At 39.7% G+C, this 25,791-nt stretch overlaps 1 protein-coding gene across 1 annotated transcript in view; it reads right to left on the bottom strand.

The window, feature by feature from the left end:
* The window catches only part of cds1 (CDP-diacylglycerol synthase (phosphatidate cytidylyltransferase) 1), a 137,344-nt gene that overhangs the window by 30,569 nt on the left and 80,984 nt on the right, over window positions 1-25,791 (bottom strand). Inside the window, exons 4-6 of the mRNA XM_043700693.1 lie at window positions 17,739-17,836; window positions 8,162-8,301; window positions 2,289-2,347 (exon numbers count right to left, since the gene is read on the bottom strand). Of these exons, the coding sequence (XP_043556628.1) occupies window positions 2,289-2,347; window positions 8,162-8,301; window positions 17,739-17,836 (297 nt within the window). The remainder of the gene's footprint in view (window positions 1-2,288; window positions 2,348-8,161; window positions 8,302-17,738; window positions 17,837-25,791) is intronic.

Here is a 25,791-nt window from a genome sequence, read left to right on the forward strand (position 1 = left end):
CTCAGCAAGAGGCCCAGCAATTACTTCCCAGCTTCCCAGAGTGCTAGGGTACACCTGATCAGGTCCTGGGGATTTATCCACCTTTATGCGTTACAAGACATCCAGCACTTCCGCCTCTGTATTATGGACATTTTGCAAGGTGTCACCATCTATTTCCATACATTCTATATCTTCCATATCCTTTTCCACAGTAAATACTGATGCAAGATACTCATTTAGTATCTCCCCCATTTTATGCAGCTCCACACAAAAGGCCACCTTGCTGATCTTTGAGGGGTCTTATTCTCTTCCTAGTTACCTTTTTGCCCTTAATGTATTTGTAAAAACTCTTTGGATTCTCCTTAATTCTATTTGCCAAAGCTATCTCATGTCCCCTTTTTGCCCTCCTGATTTCCCTCTTAAGTATACTCCTACTGCCTTTATACTTTTCTAAATATTCACTCGATCTATCCTGTCCATACCTTACAAATGCTTCCTTCTTTTTCTTAACCAAACCCTCAATTTCTTTAGTCGTCCAGCATTCCCTATACCTACCAGCCTTTCCTTTCACCCTAACAGGCATATACTTTCTCTGGATTCGTGTTATCTCATTCCTGAAGACTTTCCATTTTCCAGCTGTCCCGTTACTTGTGAACATCTGCCCCCAATCAGCTTTTGAAAGTTCTTGCTTAATACCATCAAAATTAGCCTTTTTCTCCAACTTAGAACTTCAACTTTTAGATCTGGTCTATTCTTTTCCATCACTATTTTAAATCTAATCGAGTTATGGTCATACTTGTCGGACTGTTGGTGCAATGAAGGTGCATCACAGCAATCCTTACTTTAAATAAAAATTGAGTTAACTAAAACATGCAAGTGCCCATTGTGGATAACAGTCTCTGCTTAATGGCCCATAAGCAAACAGTGTGCCAGAAAGTTTCATTAAGCTTATTCATGAAAGAAGCCACTACAGTATGGTAACATGTAGATGTTAGCACTGTGGAATTAAGTTCTAATAAAAGTTATCACCTTTAAGAGAAGAAAATTGAACAGAGAATCTAGAAGAAAAACAAAATGTTCTCACACAAGCAATGGAGCATCAATGTGATATATTAATATTCAAATATTGATGCACATCTGATTCATGCATTGATCTCCCATTGCATAAAATTCTCAATACAGCAATTATACAAATTTAGTTTATGATTTTCAGCATATGAAATCAAACACTGCAGAATCAAATTTGAAAAACACATCTTGTGTCAAGTATTGTGGCTGAACGATTAAAATTTGTTCAGAGTTTTATGATTTACTGAAACAAATGGGGTCTTAAAATATCTGTCATGCATGAAGAAGTCTCACTGATAAGTAACAAAAGTTAGCATGCAGCTACACTATGCAATCAAGGAGTGTTTGGGGTAACTGGCTTCATTACAAGGAAAATTCAACAAGGATATTATGTTTCACTTCACTGTATAAATTGGGCCATACACTGACTGGACAGGTTCTTAATGTTAGATTAGTCAACACAGTTGAAATCAAGTTCAAATATCCATTTGCTGATTTTAATGATTTAATGTTTGGATTCCAAATTCAAACAAAGTGATTTATCAACCCAATACTAGATATGCAAAGAGGTTGAACTCTTCCCACCAACTTCAATTAATCCAAGTGGTCTCTATTTGCTATTTTACAGGTAAAGGCACCAAGTTTTGTCTTGCTGACACTGAACAGGAAAGAGTTTGAGTGAGTGAGATCATAGTTTTAATTTATATGCTTTCTTTACTCTTTATTACTAAGGATACAAAAATACACTTCTCTTGAACAATAGATTTCTGGTGTTTGATCTTGAATTTTAAAAATTGCAACTAATCTAGTCTAAAGTGGGACAGATAACTACTGCATATATAATACGTATTCTTCAACCTCATAACAGAATCCTAACAAGCACCGCACTGAGATAAACCTTTCCATATGATTTTTATGACCTCCAAATAAAGCTGACAATTTTAGAATTTACATGTGCCAAATTACCAGTACATCTGTTCTGAGAGTCTGCACTGGTCAGGAACTGGGATCTCACTGTTCCATTTATTTTACTTAGGAGTTTTGGTATTGAGGCAAACAAATTTTTCTGTGTTAATCTTATATGAAGATATCAGACTTGGTAAGTGCCATTCGCCTCCCCCCCCCGTTAGATCATCTAAATCTAGTTGGTCATTTACTGCAGAAAACATCTCTAAAATTTGTAGCACTGTGAAGCATTTCCCTACTCATTAACAACCACAAAGAAAATATTGCATACACACCATATAAAACTGCAGTCGATAATGCTTCTTCACCAAACTCAGAACAAACATGCAGAAACCTGTAAAATGACAGCAGGAAATATATTGGCCTTCATAATATGCAAAAATTTACATGAAAATTATGGTGAAAGCTATTCTAATACACCATCTCATACAAATCTCTCAGGTAGAGGCAAATTTCATAACTTATTCATTATTATTAGTCATTCAAACCAATATTCAACCTAATTTTAAAAAGCTCACTGCTTGAATGACCATCATTTTAAAAATTACTTAACAGTTCATACTTTTTACTAACTGAAAATGTGTTACTGGAAAAGCGCAGCAGGTCAGGCAGCACCCAAGGAGCAGGAGAATCGACGTTTCGGGCATGAGCCCTTCTTCAGGAAAGGCCTTCTTCTCCTGAAGAAGGGCTCATGCCCGAAACGTCGATTCCCCTGCTCCTTGGATGACCTGCTGCGCTTTTCCAGCAACACATTTTCAGCTCTGATTTCTAGCATCTGCAGTCCTCACTTTCTCCTATACTTTTTACTAACACTTTATACTGTATCGAGCATAAGAGTACATATTTACCGATCTCCTCAATGTCTAGGGGGACGCTAGTGTGCTATGCTTATAAGTCACAATGGAAGTCACACATCTCACATCCCTGAAAATTGTAAGATGAAATCCTATTATTTCTTAATAATTTACAGTAACAAATTGTTCATTCAATGTCACCACTGTAGACAAAATCCTAATCAAAATTTAAATCAATTTAAACACCAATATTCTGAGGATCAGAATTTAACAGCAGACATCTTTGTGCAACTCTCTAAACACTGAAGTTGCTATCTTGCCATGTGCCTTCATGTGAAGATGCTCATTAGGGATTTGGCGGCTTCCCTAGAGGGAAGGAGGAAGGAAAGAAGAAAAGAAACAAACAATAAAACAAGGCATCATCACACAGGTCTGTTTTCATGAACTAAATTCAAAATAAAACTGGAAGCTTTTTAGATGGCATCAGTTTCAGAGCAAAACAATATCACGGCGCAGCTTATTTGTCTATCCTTTCACTATTGCCACAACACACCTGGGTAAGTGCACTGATATTCAACCCCACTACTCCTGGGGTCATTACAATAGTTAAAATAATTAATCAAATTACCCAAAGTTCCCAATTTTTCTGTGTAATGAACTCAGGTTAACAGCAAGCACTGACCATGTTTCTGTACTTAAGAAAATACTTTATATTACAAAGAAATGAATTCTATCTACGGACAAATAGAATTATGAATTACCCTACAAGCTAAAATATTTTAAGGTATTTCCATTCTTTACTGTGCAGTCAGAAGGCAGCTGATAGAATAATTCTTTAGTCTTTCAGTAACTAATTAGCGGCAACAGCTTATTGCAAACAGTGGCAGAGAATCGTTAGTTACATTCCATCGTCATGACAGACGAAGCAGAGATTGTGGCATAAAGGTCAAGAAATTGAAAGGGAGTTGCGTTGGGAGTCCTTAACATTGATTCTGAACACAGTGATGACTTGTGACATCAAGTCAAACATAGTCAAGGAAACCTGCTGCTAAAGTCTGCGGCAAGTGGTCAGGGAACCAACAATAGAGAAAAATGACATTACTTCACAAATCTGTCTGTAGCAGATACTGATACTGTCATGGACAGACACAAGAGTGGTCACTGCACAGTCATTGTGAAGGTGAAGGCCACCATCACTTTGGGGATGCTGTCCATTGAATTGTGTGGCGCTAAATGGGATAGACTTTGAATAGATGTAGCAACGCAAAAGGTGCCAATGGGCCATTAGCAGCAGCAAACCTGAATTCTAACACAACTGTAACCTCACAGCCCAACACATATCCTACTCTATCATTACCGTCAAACCAGAGGACGATTTAATGAAGAATGCAGGAAGGTGCGCCAACTGCAGACATACCTAAAAAAATTAGATGTCAAACTGGTGAAGCCAAAAAGCAGCAGTACTCGCATGCCAAACAGCATAAAAAAGCAAGTGACAGATAAGGCTAAGCACTTCCATACCAATGGATCAGATCAAAATCTGCAGCACAGCCTCATCTGGTCATGAACACAATACAAGAGAAGATTCCATAAGAATCCCATCCTTAGTGATGGGTGAGTCCAGCATGTAAGTACACAAGATAAGGCTGAAGCATTCTGTATGCAGAATTATCAAGTAGTTAATGCCAGTCTTCAACCAATTCAATTCACATATTAGAAAGAAACAGCTGAAGATACTGAATCCAGCAAAGGTTATGGGTCCTGACAACACTCTGACAATAATATGAAATTTGCATGCTTCAGAATTCGTAGGACTCTTAGCAATGCTTTCCAGTACAGCTACAGCACTGGCTTTTACTCGACATTGGGCAAAATTAGAGTGGTGCTGGAAAACCACAGCAGGTCAGGCATCATCTGAGGAGCAGGAAAATTGACGTTTCGGGCAAAAACCCTCCATCAGGAATGAGGCTGGGAGCCTCGGGGTGGAGAGATAAATGGGAGGGAGTGGGGCTGGGGAGAAGGTAGCTGAGTGTGCAATAGATGGATGGAGGTGGGGGTAAAGATGATAGGTTGGAGAGGAGGGTGAAGCAGATAGATGGGAAGGAAGATTGACAGGTGGGACAGGTCAGAAGGATGGTGCTGAGCTGCCCAAAATTGCCTAATGTTCTGTAGGACAAATCCTGGCTGGCCAATTACTGCCCCAGTCAACTCTTAATTGACATCTTTCATCCCCTTGCAGACAACGTTATCAACAGCATTTTCCTAACTTACTCATGTTCAATTTGGGTTCCACCAAGACCATTCAGCTTCTGACTTTTCTTTTTAATTTTGAAAATATACTTTATTCATAAAATATTTTGATGATCTGTACAATTGGTCATGCCATACATACGTAAACATTCCATTTCTTTGCATACAGAGACAGAGTAATCATTCATATACACAGGTCTGTACGATTACTAACCACATATTTAGCTGGGCGGGGGGGTCAGCGGAGCCCCCTTACTGCATCGGTCCCCTGTGCTTAGGCAGGCAGACGTTACACGGTGGTCATTCCCCACCGCGCCTTGGCGGCAGCTGCCCCAAGCTTCAGCGTGTCCCTCAACACGTAGTCCTGGGCCTTGGAATGTGCCAGTCTGCAACACTCAGTCGGGGTCAACTCCTTCAGCTGGAAGATCAACAGGTTTCGGACAGCCCAGAGAGCGTCCTTCACAGAGTTGATGATCCTCCAGACACAGTTGATGTTCATCTCGGTGTGCGTCCCAGGGAACAGACCGTACAGCATGGAGTCTCGCATCACGGCGCTGCTCGGGACGAACCTCAACAAACACCACTGCATTCCTCTCCAAACTTCTTCTGCGTAGGCACATTCCTGAAGGAGGTGTGTGACAGTCTCGTCCCCCCCATAGCCGCTTTAAGGACAGCATGCGGTGCGGCTGAGAGGCTGGGCGTGCATAAAGGATCTCACAGGCAGAGCCCTTCTCACCACCAGCCAAGCCATGTCATGGTGCTTGTTGGAAAGTTCTGGCGATGAGGCATTCTGCCAAATGACTCTGACAGTCTGCTCAGGAAACCGCTCAATAGGATCCGCCCTCTCATTTTCCCGAAGGGTCTCAAGGACACTATGTGCTGACCACTTCCTGATGGACTTGTGGTCAAAGGTATTTTTCTTCATAATTTTCCCTGTTGCCCAGGTCTTTATACAGCGAGTCCCTTCGGACCCGGTCCATCTTTGATCTCCATATAAATTGGAAGATGGCCCGGGGGACTGCAGCGGCACAGGTTCTGGGAATAGGCCAGACCTGTGCCATGTATAACAGCAATGACATTGCCTCACACCTGATGACCAGGTTTTTACCCGCGATGGAGAGCCACCGTAGCTTTCATCTGCTCAGTTTCTGCCTCACTTTGCTGATACGCTCCACCCAAGACTTGGTGCACGCCCCAGCCTCTCCAAACCAAATACCCAGTACCTTCAGGTGGTCGTTCCGAACGGTGAGGGGGATCAAGGATTGGTCGGCCCAGTTCCCGAAGAGCATGGCCTCGCTCTTGCCTCGGTTTACCATGGCTCCCGAGGCCCGTTCAAACTGGTCACATACAGCTTCTGACCTAATTGCAGGTTTGGTTCAAATATCAAATTGAGCTTAATTCCATAAGTGACAGTGACTGCCCATTACATCAAGGTCACATTTGACTGAGTGTGGTGTCAAGGGGGTCCAACAAAACTAGATTCACCGGGGATCGAAGGAAACTCTCTCCTGGCTGGAGTCATATCTGGTTAGAAGAAATCCTGCTGAAATTCTTCAGGATAACACTCTACACCAATCACCTTCAGTAGCTTCCCTCCAATAAGGTCAGAAGTGAGGACATTTGCAGACGAGTGCACCATTCACAATGATTCAAGATACTGAAACAATCCAAATTCAAATGCAGAAAGACCTGGGTAACATCCACTTATAGGATGAAAGTGGCAAAGCAATATTTGCACCAATTAAGTACCAGGAAAAGACCACATCCAACCACTGACCTTTGTATTTAATAGTACCATTATTGCAGAATTCTCCACAACGAACATTATGGGATCTACCATTGACCAAAAACTGAACTGGAGTAGCAGTATATATATTGTGGCATCAACAGCAGGTCAGAGGCTGGGAACTCACCTCCTGTATCCCAAAAGCCTGTGCACCATCTACAAGGCACAAGTCAGAACTGCAATGGAATAGTTGCCTGCAGAAGTGCTGCTGCAACAACACTTGGAAGCAGCTCAACATCATCTGGTCAAAGTTGCCCATATAATTGACACTACATCCACAAACATTCTCTTGCTCCACACAGACGCTTAATGGAAGCAGTATATACTATGTACAAGATGCATTGCAGAAATTCATCAAGGTTCCTCAGATGACACCCTCACAAACCTACAACCACTACGATCTCAAAGGAGAAGAGCAGCAGATACATGGGAACACCATCACCAGCAAGTTCCCAAAGTCACTCAGCATCCTGAGTTGGAAATACGTAACCATTCCTTCAGTATTTCTGGGTCAAAATCCTGGACTCCCTCTCCAACAGCGTTCTGGATCTACTTAGACCAAATGGGCTACAAGGCAGTAGCACGGCACCACAGTCTCAGAGGCAACTAAGGGGCATGAATGCTACTCCAGCCAGCAACACGACATACTATGGATAAATAAAAAAATCATTTAAGATAGGATTAAATTAAATCTAACTGAAAATGTTGGCATCTCAGTGCTGAACTTCAAAAAAGTCTTTCCAATTATTAAGCTTGTTTCCAATTATTAAGCTTGTTTTCATAATCTTCATATAAGTGAAGATCAGGTTTGGATTTGGTTTTAAACTTCAATTATCAAATTGCTAAGATTTAATATATTGTACCAATTATTGGATTAACCTGATATACAGCTGCACTGCGCACAATTTAGGGGCTTGAAGGTAAGATGAATTTCAATTGCCTTTGATTGCTTTTGATCATGGCTAAATAAATGGCTGAACTGTTGTTTCAGAAAAACAGCAACATAAACTTGATATATTAGTCATGCAAAATGTCAATCAGAAACTCCTTTCGCCAGACTAGAGGATGACAATTTTCTTTAAAAAAATTTTATTATACATATCATTAAGAGCTATAAAGGCCGTTTCAAAGTCACTGCTAAAAAAAGTGTACTTTGCAAAAAGCTCAGAACAACTGAACTATGAAAAAGTGGAGGTGTCCTGTTCAAAGAAAAGTCTACATTATTGTTTGAATCACAAGAAACAAGTTCAGGTCTACTGTGTACAGTAAAATCAATTTAAAGACTTACAATGTTGGAAATAAACTGAACTTTACTCACCTGCTAGGTACATTGCAAATGAGATGAAGCGGTGATAGCGGACCAAGAATTGAAGTGGCACTTCCCTTCGCACCAGACCACCAAAATAATCAGCAACTGTTTCTCCATAAAAGAAATAGTTTACACAGAGAAGAATGTACCTGTCAAAAAGGACAAGTATGCAAAAATATTTCATTTAAAATCAAAATGTTTCATTAATGTTTGATACATGGCTATTTTAAGTTGGACAATATTTTCAACTTGAATTTTCTTTAATTTCATACAGCTCGCTGAAGCTCAGTTTACTTGGCTTCTGACCTCATTACAATTTTGGTCCAAGCACAAGTTGAACTCCAGTGGTGTGGTGACAGAGTAACTGCTCTTAGCATCAAGGCCTCCTTTGATCAAGCATGACATCAAGATGCCTTAGCAAAACTTGAGACAATGGGATTCAGGGGAAAGCTCAGCTGTTAAAGCATACTTATCACAAGGAAGATGGTTTTGATTAAGAGCTAGGACATAGCACTTTCTCAGGATAGTGTCCTAGACCCAAACATCTTCAGCTATTTCATTAATCACCTTTCCTTATTATAAGATCAGAAGGAGGAATAATCACTGATGATCACACAATATTCAGCACTATTTGTGATACCTGAGATATTGAAGCAGTTCGCAAATATATGCATCAAGTCTGGGACAATATCCAGGCTACGTCTGACAAGTGGCAAACAACATTTGTGCTACTTAAGTGGCAAACAATGACAATCATCAACAGATAACCCAACCATTGTTCCTTAACATTCAATGGCATTAACATCATTCAATTCCCCATATAAACATCTTGGGGGTTACCACTGAACACAAACTGAATAGGATCAGCTACATTAATATTGTGGCAACAAAAGCAGGTCAGTGGCTCGGAATTCTAAGCAAGTAAATCACTTCCCATCTCTGTATTATCTGTCTAGCATCTAGAAGGCACAAATCGGTAACGTGATGGGATACTCTCCCCTTACCTTTTTGGGTGTAGCTCCAACAACACACTAAGTTGAACACCATCAAGGTCAAAGCAGCCCATTTGATTGGCACTCCAATCACCACCATCATTCACTCTCCTAACTGCTGACACACAGTACCACCTACAAGGTGTAGTGCAAGGCTCCTCTGACAGTACCTACTAAACCTGCATCTTCTACCACTTAGAAAAGCAAGGACAGAAAATGCATGGGAACCACCAGCTGCAAGTACCCTTCCAAGGCTCATATAATCCTAACTTGGAACTAAATCACTATTTGTTCACTATAATCAAGTCAAAATTCTGGAACTCCCTAATAGTACAGTGGACATCACAACAACCCCTGAGGTGCAGCAGGTCAAAAACACAGTTTGCCATCATCTTTCTAGGGCAATTACAGATTGGCACGGAATGCTGGCTTTAATCCCAGGAACAAAAAGTAATTGATCCTTGGAGGACATCATTCTATACAGATTCAGAGTTGTAGAGCAGCAAAACCTTCAGTCCAACTCTGCATGCCAACCAGATATCCTAAACAAGTGTAGTCCCATTTGCCAGCATGTGACTTGTACGCCTCTAAACCCTTCCTATTCATGTACCCAGCCAGATGCCTTTTAAATATTGTAATTGTACTAGCCTCCACCGCCTCCTCTGTATATGGTGAATTCTAAAGTTCACATTTACATGAGGTTGGTCCTCTGGTATTTCCCATCGCTTAGCAGGTACCTCTCCATTCCTCTTCAGATAGGCCTTAAACATTTACACTGTGCAAAAACTTATTCTCAATAGCTGTTTTTATTTTCACCACTTTTTTATCCAGTTCTGAAATAGCTAATAAAAAAACTCCACATGAAGTACAGACATCCTAAATTCAGATAGACTTCCAATTCATGATAGGAAAGTTGATAGTCATTTTCCTAACATTCCCTTTGTTTTGCAAACATTGACCTATAGGGGATTTACTCTATGTAGAGAAACAGCAATGCAGCAATGCCTACTTTTCTAAAACAAAATCTTCCCTGTACCTGTTTTGGTTACAGCTCAACCTTTCAGTTGGTGTGTGCTTTCCTTTTGCATTTGGCTAAAGTTAATCTTATATATTTTATAATTTGTATTTTTTGCATATTTAGTTTGAGTGTGTTTCACTGCATGAGAGCTGTACAAGCAAAGACGTATTTTTCACATTTTCAGCTGGATGGGTTTTAGCTCAACAAAATGAGCCCCTTACTTGCTACACGCAAGAAAGTCTACCTAATCCTTATAAGCTGCACATGAAGAGATGAGTACACAATGAATTTGCAATTATATCCTACTGTATTAAAATACAAAACCTTGTTACAATCAAACAAGCAGTGGGAGGGAGGGAGAACCACTCCATCCCCTCATTTGGTCACACCACCACAAGTATGGACCAGATGACCAAATGACTTATTTCGCATTTCATGTAATTTTAGTTGATAAAATCTATAATACTGAGGATGCAATGCAATTAGTGAAAGCAGTGCGCCAATTCAATGGGAAGAATATATGCTATAAAGTGCTCTGTTTGTCCAGATTGTGAGATGACTAGCATATTTCAGAAAAACATCAGCAGTGTGGGCTTGATTTGTCATCTGACAGATATATATGGAACCTCTCTCCCCATCCCACCTGAGAATGGGAAGCAATGGTAAAACCCCATTTAAAAACAACACAGGATGAAGCATTGGTAAATGATGAGCCAATAAACCATCTTCAGGCAATGCACTCATGATGATGATACAAACTACCGTCTTTTGCACTCAAACACGCATTTTACACACTGTTTCTTCTGCTTCTAATAGCTTTTCACCACCCCCCCCCATTTTAAAATGTTCTCTAAATTTTTCTCAATCTTCTCAATCCTGATTAAACATCATTCCTTGATCAAGAAAACTGTGAAACTTTGTTTGAAAGCAATTGCAAATAAAATAAGTTAGTTGAAACTTTATTGCTGGAACAGCACAGCAGGTCAGGCAGCATCCAGGGAACAGGAGATTCGACGTTTCGGGCACAGGCCCTTCTTCAGGAAGTTCAATTGTGCTTGTTCTATAATGATAATCCTCAGGTTTATGCCAATGAACTTTAAAAAAAAAATAATAAATGCTAAGAGATTTAAATATCTTGACAACTAGACAGTTTCCTTGATAGCTTTGAGGAGTCTCTGCATTTTTAACATGTAAGCATATCTACTGTGCCCGAAACGTCGAATCTCCTGTTCCCTGGATGCTGCCTGACCTGCTGTGCTGTTCCAGCAATAAAGTTTCAACTTTGATCTCCAGCATCTGCAGACCTCACTTTCTCCAATAAAATAAGTTAAACAACTGGCATGGGAATATAGGATGGCCTACAGACATATAGAGCTAAATGTAGTCCCCGGTTAGAGAAGCAAAGCTCAGAAAATTCCTCGCTTCGCAAAATTACTCAAATGGTCTATTTCTCATTTAGGTATGTGTGAATGGAATTTAGGCCCAAGGTGGGCTATATGAAATACCTTCCTCTGTGACTGAAGAGGTCACTACATCTCTATATTAAAAAAATAAAACAGCTCTCCTAACATCTAACATACACCCCCTACCACTGTACCCATGCCATCTCATGGTCCTCCAAAAAATCCTTATCTTTCCTCATAACCTCCATGCCAAGCTATAGCCCTCGAGGCATTAATAATCTCCCTGTCAAACTATACACCATCCATGTTTATTGGTGTCTCACTTCCTCCATGCAATACTGTCCTCTACCCACCCCAGCTACCCAACATAGCTCTTAACAGCCCTATGCCAACACAACTAGACTTTGCTCTTTTGTCCTCCACGCCAACTCATTCAGTATCCGTTATGGCCAGGCCTCAGAACCAATGCAGAGATGTGACAGAATAAAGTTTTCATGCCTATTTACGATTTCACTATGCTCACATGATAAACAATGAGAAATGTAAGCAATTACATTTAAGCTCCAAAACATAATTCTTAATAAAAACAATTACATTCATGATTTATAATAAGTACTAAATAATCTTTTGAAGCTTTCAACCACACTGAACTGAAAGGCACCTCAGTGTTAATTGCAGGTTATAAGTTCAATTGTGCTTGTTCTATAATGATAATCCTCAGGTTTATGCCAATGAACTTTAAAAAAAAAAATAATAAATGCTAAGAGATTTAAATATCTTGACAACTAGACAGTTTCCTTGATAGCTTTGAGGAGTCTCTGCATTTTTAACATGTAAGCATATCTACTTTTAACCCCAGAAGTGCCTCTGGACATCTCCCAAATAGTATCTAACATCACCAAATAACTCAGAGTATTAGACCTGCTCCAGAGAAGTCCTTAAGATGTATTTTGGACATCCCATTGGTGAAAATTGGATCAGTTGCTTGAAGCCAGCCCCACATTAACATGTACTAACATATGCCTACAGTTCAAGGAAACAAAGTACATGCTGAATCTATTCACCCCAACAAAGAGGATGGCTGCTGCATCTGGGTGGGAACTTCTAGAATAAAGACTCAGCCACTGCTCTGGCTAGATTGGATACCCACTTACCTCAGAACACCACCAGCACCAACACACCTGCCCCCTCCCTCACCTCTATCTTCATGGAAATTCATGCTATTAACTCAAAAAAGCTCTTTGTAGTTGTTATATCACTGGACTAGTAATCCAGAGACCCAGGTGAATCATTGATTGGGATGGGTTCAAATCTTACCAGGATGTCTGGTGAAATTTGAATTTAATTCCAGATTTATTAATTGAATGTCTTAGTAAAGGTGACCATAAACTACCATTAACAGCTGTGAAAATCTCTTTGGTTCATTGATGTCTTTTGGGGAGGAAATTTGCCATAATTACTTGGTTTGTCATAGTGTTATTCCAGAACCACAGCAATGGATCATCACTGCCCTCTGACATGGCCTAAAAGTCACTCCATTTCAAAGGCAATTAGCTATGGTCAATAAATACTGGTCTTGCAAATGATGTCAACTTCTCAAGGAAGAATAAATTTTAGTAGACCATGATCTTGCTTGTGCATCCATAAACTATGAAATAGTTGTCCAAATTCATGTGGGAACATTTATGAGTCAATGCTTACATCCCTTGAGACACAGTTACAGGGGGATAAAAATGACCAATTATAGGAGATAAAAATGCTCAATTTTGGAGAAAGTGTTGAAATATTATTGAACTGAAATAAAGAGCAAAACAAGCCTCTGAACTTTAACATCAATGATACAGCAACAGCATTGAACTGGAGCATAATTTACAATGAGTTAATTTGATGCTTCACTTCTATTCCTTTGTATCACTAGTTCCTTTATGTCAACCTGATAAATTTTACAGTCACTTCCAAATTGTTATTATAATTATTACCTAAGTGATTCAACTTAAAAATATGAATTTACACTTTAATGAAAATCCAGAATATGAAGTAGAAAATACTGCCGGCTGGCTGTATTTTTCAAACCCAGAGATACAAATTTGACAGCATACTAAATTGCTTTCTTTGCATATAACAATAGTGAATTGGGTCCTCTCATGATCATTCCTAAATTCTTTTGAAAGAATATGTTATTATATGAATAAATTTATTGTCTGTAAATTTTATTAATTTGAAACGCATATAAAGAAATCTCCAAGTTCTAACTTAAAGGACACAAATCTAAATCATTCTATGTTTAAAAAAAGGGCTGGAGAAACTCAGCAGGTCCAGCAACTTCTATGGAGTGAAAAGCAGAATTAATGAGTTCCAGTGATCTTTCGTCAGAACTGAAAGTAGCTGGGAAATGGATGGTAGTTACGCTGATGACAGGGTTGAGTGAATGGGGTTGTGGTTGGGAAAGAGTGAGTCAAATAGATGGACATGATACCCAGAAACAGAGAGGAAAAAATGGAGAAGCAGACAAAGGAATTGCCAAGACAGTATACTAAATGGGTGGTAATGGATAATGCAAATAGTTGAAGAAGGGTTGGCTGTGCTGGGAAAAACCCATATAGAACAAGACCTGGGGTTGATGCAGTGGTTACTGAACAGAGTAGATTACCTCTTCCTTGAACGTTCACATAACACAGCATAGACTTTCTCAACTTCAAGTAACATTCTTGGTTTTAGGCAAACACTTCTGGTCCAGAATAAACTAGACATTGAGATAATCTATCTCTTAACATGCTAAACTACTCCCCTTCTTTAGGAACAACTGGTTTACATTTACATCTTTCGCCAAAGACTTCTTCAAAACTAATACCAAAATAATTTTCTTCAAGCTATGGGTGTCTGCCCTAAGCCAAACAAGCACTTCCGGAACCTTCTAACTTAAGACCATTGCACAACGGTTTACCCTGTTCTCTTGTAAACTCATCCAATAAAAACAAATCGCCAAAATTATTTAGGAAGTTTCTCTCGTACTATGCTTTTTAAAAAAAAAGCAAGGCTAAAAAATACTTACAAGTTGGTCGTTAAAGGAACCATGTCTGACAAGTGAAGTCAGGGACAGCATAAAAGCAATAGAGAAAGCAATGTGGTGAATATTAATGGAAGCCAGAGGATTGGGAAGCCTTTTAAAAAAAAAGCAGAGGACAACTAAAAAAGCAATAAGGGGAGAGAAGATATAATAGCAGGGTAAGCTAGCTAGTAATATAAACAGAAGATTTCAATAGTTTTTAAAAAGTTATAGAGAGGCAAGAGTGGACATTGGACCACTGGAAAATGAGGCTGCAGAAATACTAATAGGAAACAAAAAAAAAGCAGAGGAACTGAATAGTTACTATGCATCAATCTTCATGGTAGAAGACACAAGTAAAATATAAGAACTTTAAGAGAATCAAGGGGGCAGAGTTGAGTGTAGTGGTCATCACCAAGGTGGTGGTACTGGGAAAGCTGAAATGTCTGAAGGCCGATAGATAGACTATACTCCAGAGTCTGAAAATGGTAGTTGAGGAAATTGGAGAGGCATTGGTGGTAATGTTTCAGGAATGAATGGAGTCAGGGAGGGTTCCAGAGCACTGGAAATTGGCTAATGTAACACCACTATTTAAAGAAGGTTTGGCGTTAAGAGACAGGAAAATATAAGCCGGTTAGCCTGACCTTGGAGGTTGGTAAGAGTTTAGACCACTTTATTAAAGAGGAGATTGCGTCATCCTTGGAAGTGCATGGTAAAATAAGGCTGAGTCAAGGGGAAGGCATACCTGACAAATCTGTTAGAATTTTTTGAGGTGGTAAAATTCAAGTTAGACAAAGGAGGGTTAATGAATGTGATCCATTTGGATTTTCAAAAGGCCTTCGGCAAGGTGCCACATAGGAGGCTGTTAAATAAGAGCCCATGGGTGTTAGGGGCAATGTATTGGCTTGACTAGAGGATTGGTTGACTGGTAGAAGGCAGAGAGAGGGGATAAAGGGGTATTTTTCAAGATGGCAGCTGGGACTAGTAGAGTTTCTCAGAGGTCAGTGGTGGGATCACAACTGTTGAGATTATTCATTAACAGTCTGGACAAAGGAACTGAGGGCATTGGTGCTAAGTTTGCAAATGATACAAAAGATAGGTGGATGGATAGGTAGCATTGAGGAAGTGGAGAGGCTGCAGGAGGACTTGGACAGGTTTGGAGTGTGTACAAAGAACAGGCAGATAGAATACAAATGTAGGAAAGTGTGAGGTTTTGCACTTTGGTAGGAAGAAGAGAGGCACAGACTTTCCCTATTTTGGGAATAGTCTTCGGAAATCTGAAACACAAAGGGACTTGAGAGTTCGAGTTCAGAATTCTCTTAAAGTTAATATGCAGATAGGAAAATAGATATAATGTTAGTATTCGTTACAAGAGCAGAGTACAAGAGCAGGGATGCACTGGTGAGGCTGTATTAGACTCTGGTCAGACTGCCTATGGAATAATGAAAGCAGTTTTGGGCCCCATTTCTAAAGGAGGATGCGCTGGCATTGGATGGGGTCCAAAGTAGATTTACAAGAATGTTCCCTAGAATGAAGGGCTTGTCACGAGGAGTGGTTGAGGACTCTGGGTCTGTACTTAGAGTTTAGAAGGATAAGAGGGGATCTGATTGAAACTTAAAGAATATTGAGAGATCTTTCTGGGCGGCACGGTGGCACAGTGGTTAGCACTGCTGCCTCACAGCGCCAGAGACCCGGGTTCAATTCCCGCCTCAGGCGACTGACTGTGTGGAGTTTGCACGTTCTCCTCGTGTCTGCGTGGGTTTCCTCCGGGTGCTCCGGTTTCCTCCCACAGTCCAAAGATGTGCAGGGCCAGGTGAATTGGCCATACTAAATTGCCCGTAGTGTTAGGTAAAGGGTAAATGTAGGGGTATGAGTGGGTTTCGCTTCGGCGGGTCGGTGTGGACTTGTTGGGCCGAAGGGCCTGCTTCCACACTGTAATGTAATCTAAAAAAAAAATCTAATCTGGATAGAGTGGACTTGGAGGTGAGGCTTCCATTGGTAGGAGAGACAAGGACCTGAGGGCAAAGCCTCTGAGTGTCAGGGCAACCCTTTAGAATGGAGAAGAAGAGGAATGTTCTCAGTCAGAGGGCAGTTCATCTCTGGGACTTATTGCCACAGAAGGCTGTGGGGACCAAGTCTTTGAGTGTCTTTAAGTCAGAGATAGACAGGGTCCTGATTAGTAGGGGGAATCAGGGGTTACAGGGAGAAGGCAGGAAAATGGGGTTAACAGATCAACTACAATTGAATGGAGCAGCAAACTTAATGAGCCAAATGACCTAATTCTGCTCCTATATCTTCTGGACTTATTGCCTTCATGAAGACAGACAATATCTATCTGCCACTGTTAAAATCAAAACTTTAAAATAAATTACATTAAAACAAATACATAAATCAAACACCTTACAATCTATCATATTGTGAACAACTTTCATAGATGTCTTCTTTTAAAGATAAACAGTGCAAGTCTGTCTAACCATTGTTCACAGCCACAACTTACAACACAAGGGATCAGCTCCTGACTGTTCAAGATTATTTCCAACTCCACAGTACTATGTAGTTTCACTTTGATGTTTTTCAAGTTAAGTTCTGTGTTTTGGTTCAATAATTCAAAACTCCACTGAATCTACTAAATGTTTGACTATTTTGGGAACTTTATCTATTCAAAATCAAGACCTGAATCTTCTAATACAAGCCATTTGTCAATCTCCATTAGTCACTATTGCGCCTTGGGACCCTGTAAAGATCTTGATGGCAAGAAGATATGTATTTATAAATTAAACTTCTGATTGCCTGCTTTATTCTAGCTGGATCACTGCTCAATTCCCTACTACAGTACGGTCAAATGTGATACCCAGAGGTTTGGGCTTTTGCCTTGCAATTAACTTAGATTTTTAATATGTTTACAGTGACAGCTGTGACAAAAGATGCACAGAATTATAAAATGAAGGAAGGAAAAGAGACAAAGCCACAAGTGGCACTGCTATTTATTAAGATATTTTTATTTAAATGCATGTTCATGACTTTCCTACTACATTTTACAGTGAAAGCTTAATAAACGTGACTCATCATTTCCCTCGCTCTTCTACAAGTAATAAAAATGCACTGTATTTATTTTGACCAAACTCACCAGCTCAATGTTCTGAACCAAGGCAGTTCATAAGAATGATAAACTCTGTAACCAATTGTGATGATCTCATGAAAACACTTGATTTGAACATAGAGAACCTAAAAGAGAATATGAAAAATTGGTGTATATTCAAAATTGATTCTAAAATATTTAATCACTCCAGTTACAGAAATAATCCATCTATCGCTTTCCCACCCACCTTTCCCCCAAGCCCCACCCTCCCTCCCCTATTTATCTCAGCCCCTTTCCTCCTCCATATTCCTGATGAAAAACTTGTGCCTGAAACGTCAACTCGCTTGCTCCTCAGATGCTACTGGACTGGCTGTGCTTTTCCAATACCACACTTTGACGTACTTTCGCTGAGCACTTTGAAAAATTGATTTGAAGGTCCTCCACTGTTCGTCAACTGTCCCACCATAAAGTCTTTGCTTCTAGTCTACTTTAGCCAAGTTCCCCCTCATGCTATTGTAGTCTCCTTGGTTTAAGCACAGGACCCTGGTATTGAATTTTATTTTCACACTTTCTATCTGGATTGTAAATTCAACCATACTGTGATCACTCCTTCCAAGAGGATCGCTAACTATGAGATCATTAATTATTCCTGTCTCATTACACAGGACCAGATCTAGGATAGCTTGCTCCCTCATCATTTCCAGTACAAAGAACATTCAAGAAAATGATCGCGGATACAGTCAATGAACTCCCTCAAGGCTACCCTGACCAACCCAGTTTGACCAATTGTCGTGCAGATTTAAATCCCCCATGAAAATTAGATTTTTACAGGCATTAGCTTATTCTTTGCTTATTGTCCACTCCAATGTGATATTATTTGGTCGCATATAGACTATGTCTATCAGTAACATTTTCTTCTTGGAATTTCTAAGTTCACCCAAATGGATTCATCTCTTACCATATCATCTGTTACTATTGCCTTGATGTCATCCTTGAATATCAGAGCTACACCACCTCCCTTTCTTCCTGTCTGTCCTTTCAAACAGTCTGATACCCCTGGATATTTAACTCTCAGTCGTGATCATCCTTAAACCATGTCTCCACAATGGCTCATTCACAATGATGTGTACCATTAACTCATCTATCTTGGTCTGAATGCTACGAGCATTCAGGTAAAGCGCCTTTATGCTAGTTTTTAATACCCTCCATGAATTCTGACATCTCCATTAATAATATTTCTTGAGTTATCCTCCCTTTTAACTTCTTTCATAGTCTGCCAATGTAGTTAAACACTCCTGCACACACGCTAACTTGCTGCTTTTCTTTCTATTTACCATCATACTTCTTGTTGTTTTTCCTTTCCTTCCCCTGATTCACGAGTTTAAAGCCCGAGTGAACAGCCTATTTATCCCTTTCACTAGAACACCAGTTCCAGATCAGTTCAAGTCAAGACTGTCCCATTATTACAGATCCCTCCTATTCCAAACCTGATGCCAATGCCCCATGATATGGAAACCTCTTTCCTACACCACTCCTTTAGCCACATGTTTATTTCCATAATTTTCTTAATCCTAAGCCAATTCGCCTGTGGCTCAGATAGTTACCTGGAGATTATACGCTTTGAGGATCTGTTCCAGAATTTTGTTCTTTGTGCTTTACAATAACCTAACAGGTCCTCCTTTCTTGCCTATGATGTTTGTCCTGATGTGGACTACAACAGCTGGATCCTTCCATCCTTTTCCAATATCCTTTCAAGCCAATCAGAACTGTCCCATACCTGGCACCAGTCGGGCAACATACCATGCAGGACTCTTGATCCTGCTTACAAAGGACACTATTTATCCCCCAATTATAGAATCCCCCTACAACTACCACTTGACTTTTGCTCCCCTCGTTTGAATGGCCTCCTGTACTACGGTGCCATGGTCAGCTGGCTCATCCTTCCTGCAGTTCTCTTCCTCGTTCACACAGGGAGCAAGTACCTTGTACCTGTTGGACAAGGTCAAGAGGTGAGACTCTTCTTCCTGCCTGACTTGCAGTCACACCGTGCTGTCCCTGGCCACTGACAATTTGTGATTCTTAATAAACCAGGTATGACTGCCTCCTGAAACAAAGCATCCAGGTACTTTTCCCCCTCCCGGATATGCCGCAGTGTTTGAAGCTCAGATTCTAGCTTATCAACTGTGAGCCAGAGTTCCTCGAGCAACCAACACTTGCTGCAGATGTGGTCACTGCAGTTCGCAACAGGATCAGCCAACTCCCATATCACACAGCTACAGCACATCACTTGCCCAGCCACCTCTAATTAGTTAATTAACTAGCTAGTTAGTTAATCCCGATTAGTTAATCTAATTTGTTTTATAGTGTCTTTTTCCAAATCTAGGACAGATTTCTTATCAGCCAATCAGGTCACAGCTGTCCTGTGACATCACTTTTTCAGTTTGGTTTCAGTTACTCCCTGCATTCCCCACTGCCAGTTAGTTATATATTTACAGCACTGCTCTAGGCTCTGAAAACAAGGCCATGAATCCAGTGGTCATATAAACTTACAGCTCTGCTCCATCAACTCAGAAAACAAGGCCTTGAATCCCTCAGTTAGTTAGTTATATACTTACAGCTCTGTTCCACCCTCTGACTCCAAAAACAAGGCCACACAACATCCTCTGCCTGAAAAAGTTGCCCCTCAGGTCCCTTTTTAATCTTTCTCCTCTCACGTTAAATCTATGCCCTCTAGTTTTGGACTCCCCTATCCTGGGGAAAAGACCTTGGCTATTCAACCTGTCCATTTTGTTTATGATTTTATAAACCTCTAAAAGGTCACCTCTCAAATTCTGACACTCCAGGGAACAAAGTCCCAGCTTATTCAGCCTCTCCCTATAGTTCAAACCCTCCAATACCAACAAAATTCTTGTAAATCTTTTTCAAACTGTTTCAAATTTAACATCTTTCCTATAGCAAGGAAACCAGAATTGAGTGCAGTATTCTAAAAATGGCCTCACCAATGTCCTGTACAACCACAACAATGACGTCCCGACTCTTATACTTAATGCACTGACCAATGAAGCCAAGCATGCTAAACACCTTCACCATTTCATCTATTTCAACTCAATTTTCAAGGAACTAAAAACCTGCACCCTTAGGTCACTGTTGTGTGAGATTCTTGCTCCTGGGGTAGACAATGGCACAGTCAGCAGGGAGGATGTGCTAGCTGACAACAGCAGCAAGGTACAAAATTATTCAAGTAGGGGAAGAAAAGAGAAATGTAACAGTAATAAGGCAAAGCATAGTTATGGAAATAGACACTATCCTCTGTACCAGAAGCAAAGTCCCAAAGGCTATTTTGCCTATCTGGTGCCTCTTCTGAGCCGTAGACGAACTTGGATTGGGAGTGGGAGTGGAAGTAGTCGGTTGTCTTGGTCCATCAAGGTACCAACGGCATAGGTAGGACTAGGAAAGAGATTCTGCTGATTGACTAAAAACAGGGCTAAATTAAAAAGGAGAACCACAAAGGTAATAATCGATTTTTACCCAAGCCACATGCAAGTTGATGTATGGCAAATAAGATTAGAGAATTACTGAATGGTTCAAATATTGCTGTGGGAGAAATGGTTCCAATTTCAGGGTCACTGGCACGAGTATTCAGAAAAGAATTGTGCCATTGGGACAGGGATCATTTGAACCATGCTGCGACCAGTATCCTGGGGAATCATTAACTAGGGTTGTAAACTAATTAAACTAATCAATGGGAGTATGGGAATGGGAAAGGTTCATTTGAAGGCAAGTTTAAAACATCAAAAGAAAATGAGAAAGCAAAGATGCAGGATAGTGTCGACATGAGTGATAATCATTGTGCGACTAGAAAGGCAGAAATGTTATAAAGCTGCATGTGGAAGAGGTCAGTAAAAATTACAACTAGAATAAGTGAAAATGGTCAACACCTCAGGCCCTTTATTTGAATGCATGAAACACTGTAACAAGATAGATAAATTGATGGCACAAATAGAAATGAATGCACATGTCTTGCTATCTATCACAGAGATATAGCTGCTTGGTATCCAGGGCTGAGAGCTCGATAATCAAAGGTATCACTTGTTCTGAAAAAAGTTGGCAAAGAGGAAAAGGAGGTGGAGTAATGTTTTAATCAAGCAAGTTATTATTGCAGTGGTGATTAGTAATGTCAGTGCAATAGATCATGATGGGAAATCAGTTTGTGTGTGGAAATAAGGAATAGCAAGAAAAATATGGAATGGCAAGAGAAATTAGTCTAGGTGGGAGACATCTGTAGGTGACCAAAGAGTTGCTTCTCTACACAAAGAAGTAATGGAGGTAAGAAGGTCACTACATTTGTTAAAGATGATTTTATCTTGCATGTTGACTGAACAAATCAGATGGGCAAGGGTAACAGAAGATATTGTAGAATGCATCAGGGATTGTTTCTTGGAATGATACACTGCAGAACTTCACCAGGAAAGTGTTTTCTTTTTAGATCTAGTAATGTGCAACTAGGTAAGATTAAAATATAATTTCTAGTTAAGGATCTGCTAGGGTCTAGCGATCACAACACAGAATTTCAAATTCAGTTAGAGGGAGAACAATATGTCTCAAATCAATATAATCAAATTAAGTAAAGGCAATTACAAGGATATGTAGAAAGGCTTGCCTAAAGCAGGCTGGAAAAATAGACCAAGGGAAAAGTCAGATGAGCAGTAGCAAACATTTAAGCAAATATTTCACAACACAACAAAAATGGATTCCCATCAAATGGAGGATGACTTGGTGAGAATTAATTAACAAAAGACAGCTTTGGACAGTAGTCCATCCAAATTGGAGGCGTACAGAGCAGTGAAAACTAGTGGAAAGCAGTGGAACCAGAAGATTAAAAGAGTAATAAAAAGGGAAGAAAATGATTATGATAGTAAATTGGTTACAAACAAAAACAAATGACAAAAGCTTAAAAGTGTTTATAAAACAAGTGTAGCTAGAGTGAGTGTGTTGGGACACTTGAAGCATGCGATCGGAGAAATAATAACGAAAAAATAGAAATGGCAGATATTTTCACCCTTTGATCTTCACAGTGGAAGATACTATAAACATCTCAAAGATAACAGATAAGCAAGGTGTTAATAGTAGGAAAGATGTTTCGAGAGCCTTTATCATGAGGACAAAGTATTTGACAAAATAATGCGACTGAAGGCAAGTAGGTCACCAGCGCACAAATAGTACTAAAAATGTTGGTACATGGAAATGAAAATGCCTCTCCAAGGTACATTTTCACTTTTCTTTGGAGATAATGTGACAAAATCTAATGTATACAAAATATTTTGAGTCTACATTTTAAAACTACGACTTGAGTGTGTAACGTTTAAGGGTAATTTTTAAAAAAAATCAGCTCAGGAAGATCTTCCAAAACAGTGACCTAATTCACTACATGCAAGATAGAAGAGATCCCTGGAATGTTAATGGACAATTGATTTTGCTGTGATTTATGAGAGGTGATATAAACATCACAAAACCATTCGCTTTATTTGGATCATGATAAATCAAAAAATTGATTTTAGCTTCAGAAACACAGAGGTTAGAGGTCTTAGTACAGTTTAGAGGAGACTTGACTGTGTTGAGAAGGAAATATAATTCCCTAGAAATGAATAAAAGGCAATTCAGGGAAAGCACATTTACCTCAGTGTTAAAGTTTAGTTTGTGAAATTTTCAAATTGGTTAGAAATCTGAGGTTACTAAAAGCTGATAAAGTCGTGTGTCTCAGTTTTGAGAGTATTCATCTAAATTGATTTCACAGTCGTAGAATAGAACTGGGATGAAACAATTAAGTTGAATTTAACTTCTACAGATTTGAATCTCTGTAACAGAAAAGGATGAAACTTTGTTTTGCTGTTTGCTTTAAGAACTTTCAAACTGTGATTGATATTTAGATAGGTTTTGGTTTTTCATAGAATCATTGAATCCCTACAGTGTGGAAGCAGGCCATTTGGCTCGTCAAGTCCACACCGACCCTCCAAAGAGCATCCCACAGATCCATCCATCTCCCCCCACCCCATCCCTGTAACCTGGCATTTCCTACGGCTAATTCACCTAGCCTGCATGTCCCAGGATACCATGGGAAATTCAGCATGGCCAATCCAATGTTTCTTGTACAAATAAACGTCTGTTTCCTTGCTAAAAGAAATTCTTCAGCCTTGTGTGACTATGTCTCAATGAATAATCACTACTTTGATGTTCTTTAAATGGTCAAGTCAGAATGTCACTCTAGAATCCATGTCCTGTAGTACTATCAGCTGAGATTATAGCATCAGGTTAAGTTCAGAAAATGGGAAGACACAGACAAAGCAAAAATCAGAAAGATACTACAGGAGAACAAAAACTGGAGGGATAAGAGAGGAAGTGTACTAATGATCACAGTAAACGCATTAACTGATAAGCACAGTGTCATAGATAAAATCAAGGGAAAAATGGAAAAAGGTTTTAAAAAGTATAACAAATCAAAGGATTTGTTTTTATGGACAAATTTTAACATGGAGGAAATGCTGAGAAAGTAGCCACCACAGAATTGTATGCCAAGCTGAAGACAACGTTAGGAGGAAATATCTTTACCTTAGTCAAATATGTGGGATGGGAGACAATTGTCACTAAGTATTGGTCAATTTAGGGTCCAGGGAAGAGAGTAATTGTGCAAGGCGAATCCTATAAAATGAATTCTGTACACCAGTTGAGGGGTAAGAAAATGCCATCTCAGCAGACATTCGTGACACAGGTAAAGGGGATAGTTTATCATGAAAACGTATTTGTTCAGGTTTATCTAAGTGTAGGAATGCAGCATGGAGTGAGGAACATGGTTTACAGTAAACAAAACGTGACTCAGTTCAAATTTGGTAAATGTCAATGGGGATAATTTTGTTTCAAATGTGCTCGTGTGCCAAGTTCAAACAGATGGACGTAAAGGAGTGAAGATGAGATTAGAGTGGTGCTGAAAAGCAAGCAGTTCAGGCAGCATCCGAGGAGCAGGAAAGCCCGAAACATCAATTTTCCTGCTCCTCGGATGCTGCCTGACCTGCTGTGCTTTTCCAGCACCACTCTAGTCTTGACTCTAATCTCCAATATCTGCAGTACCCACTTCTGCCCAGGAGTGAAGATAAGTCTGGCAGAAAGACAATGATGATGTTGAAAAGTGTAAATTGTTTGGTAAAGTCAAGAATTGTGAAAGACATGGCGAGGGATTATTAGGGAAAACCAACATGCTGTTCATAAGCATAATAGGTTAAAAATGTTGGTCCAAGATTTGAGAGAGAACTGAAGAACAGAGACTTGACTGCATCAATAAAAGGGGCGTAAGGAAAGAACAGCAAGGACAAGATTATGATTATTGTTCCTGAAAATTTGCTAAATGATATTTAATTAGCAGTAACACTTTCAAAAAACAAAATATTTAAGTGACTTATTATTGCCATTTAACTGTTCACATCTTTTCTCCCTCTCAATAGGTTTAACTTACAATAGTTGAAACTTTATTGCTGGAACAGCACAGCAGGTCAGGCAGCATCCAGGGAACAGGACATTCGACGTTTCGGGCACAGGCCCTTCTTTCCTGAAGAAGGGCCTGTGCCCGAAACGTCGTATGTCCTGTTCCCTGGATGCTGCCTGACCTGCTGTGCTGTTCCAGCAATAAAGTTTCAACTTTGATCTCCAGCATCTGCAGACCTCACTTTCTCCTTAACTTACAATAGTATTTTGAAACAAAATTAAGCTTTCCAAGAAGTCTTACCAAAATCTGTTTTGGCTCCTCTTAGTTGAAAATGTTTTTTCTGGTACACAGCTTATATTACATTCATCTTAGAGAACTTCAAAACTTAATCAACTGATAGAAGAGTCTTTTGGTTGAACAGAATTTGATTACTGAAAAGGAAATGCTTCAACAAAATATGTCCATCTTACATTCATTAGGAAATTTGCAAAAATACCAATTCAAGCATGAAAGGATTATACTGACTTGATAGAGACATTGCCATGGAGAATGCATTAATTAATAATAATTGATAGTTAACTGCCAATGCCTTGTTGAAATTGACTCTGATTTCTCAGGTCAATGCCT

This window comes from Chiloscyllium plagiosum, chromosome 1, assembly GCF_004010195.1.
Source record: "Chiloscyllium plagiosum isolate BGI_BamShark_2017 chromosome 1, ASM401019v2, whole genome shotgun sequence".
In the NCBI taxonomy this organism is placed as follows: domain Eukaryota; kingdom Metazoa; phylum Chordata; class Chondrichthyes; order Orectolobiformes; family Hemiscylliidae; genus Chiloscyllium; species Chiloscyllium plagiosum.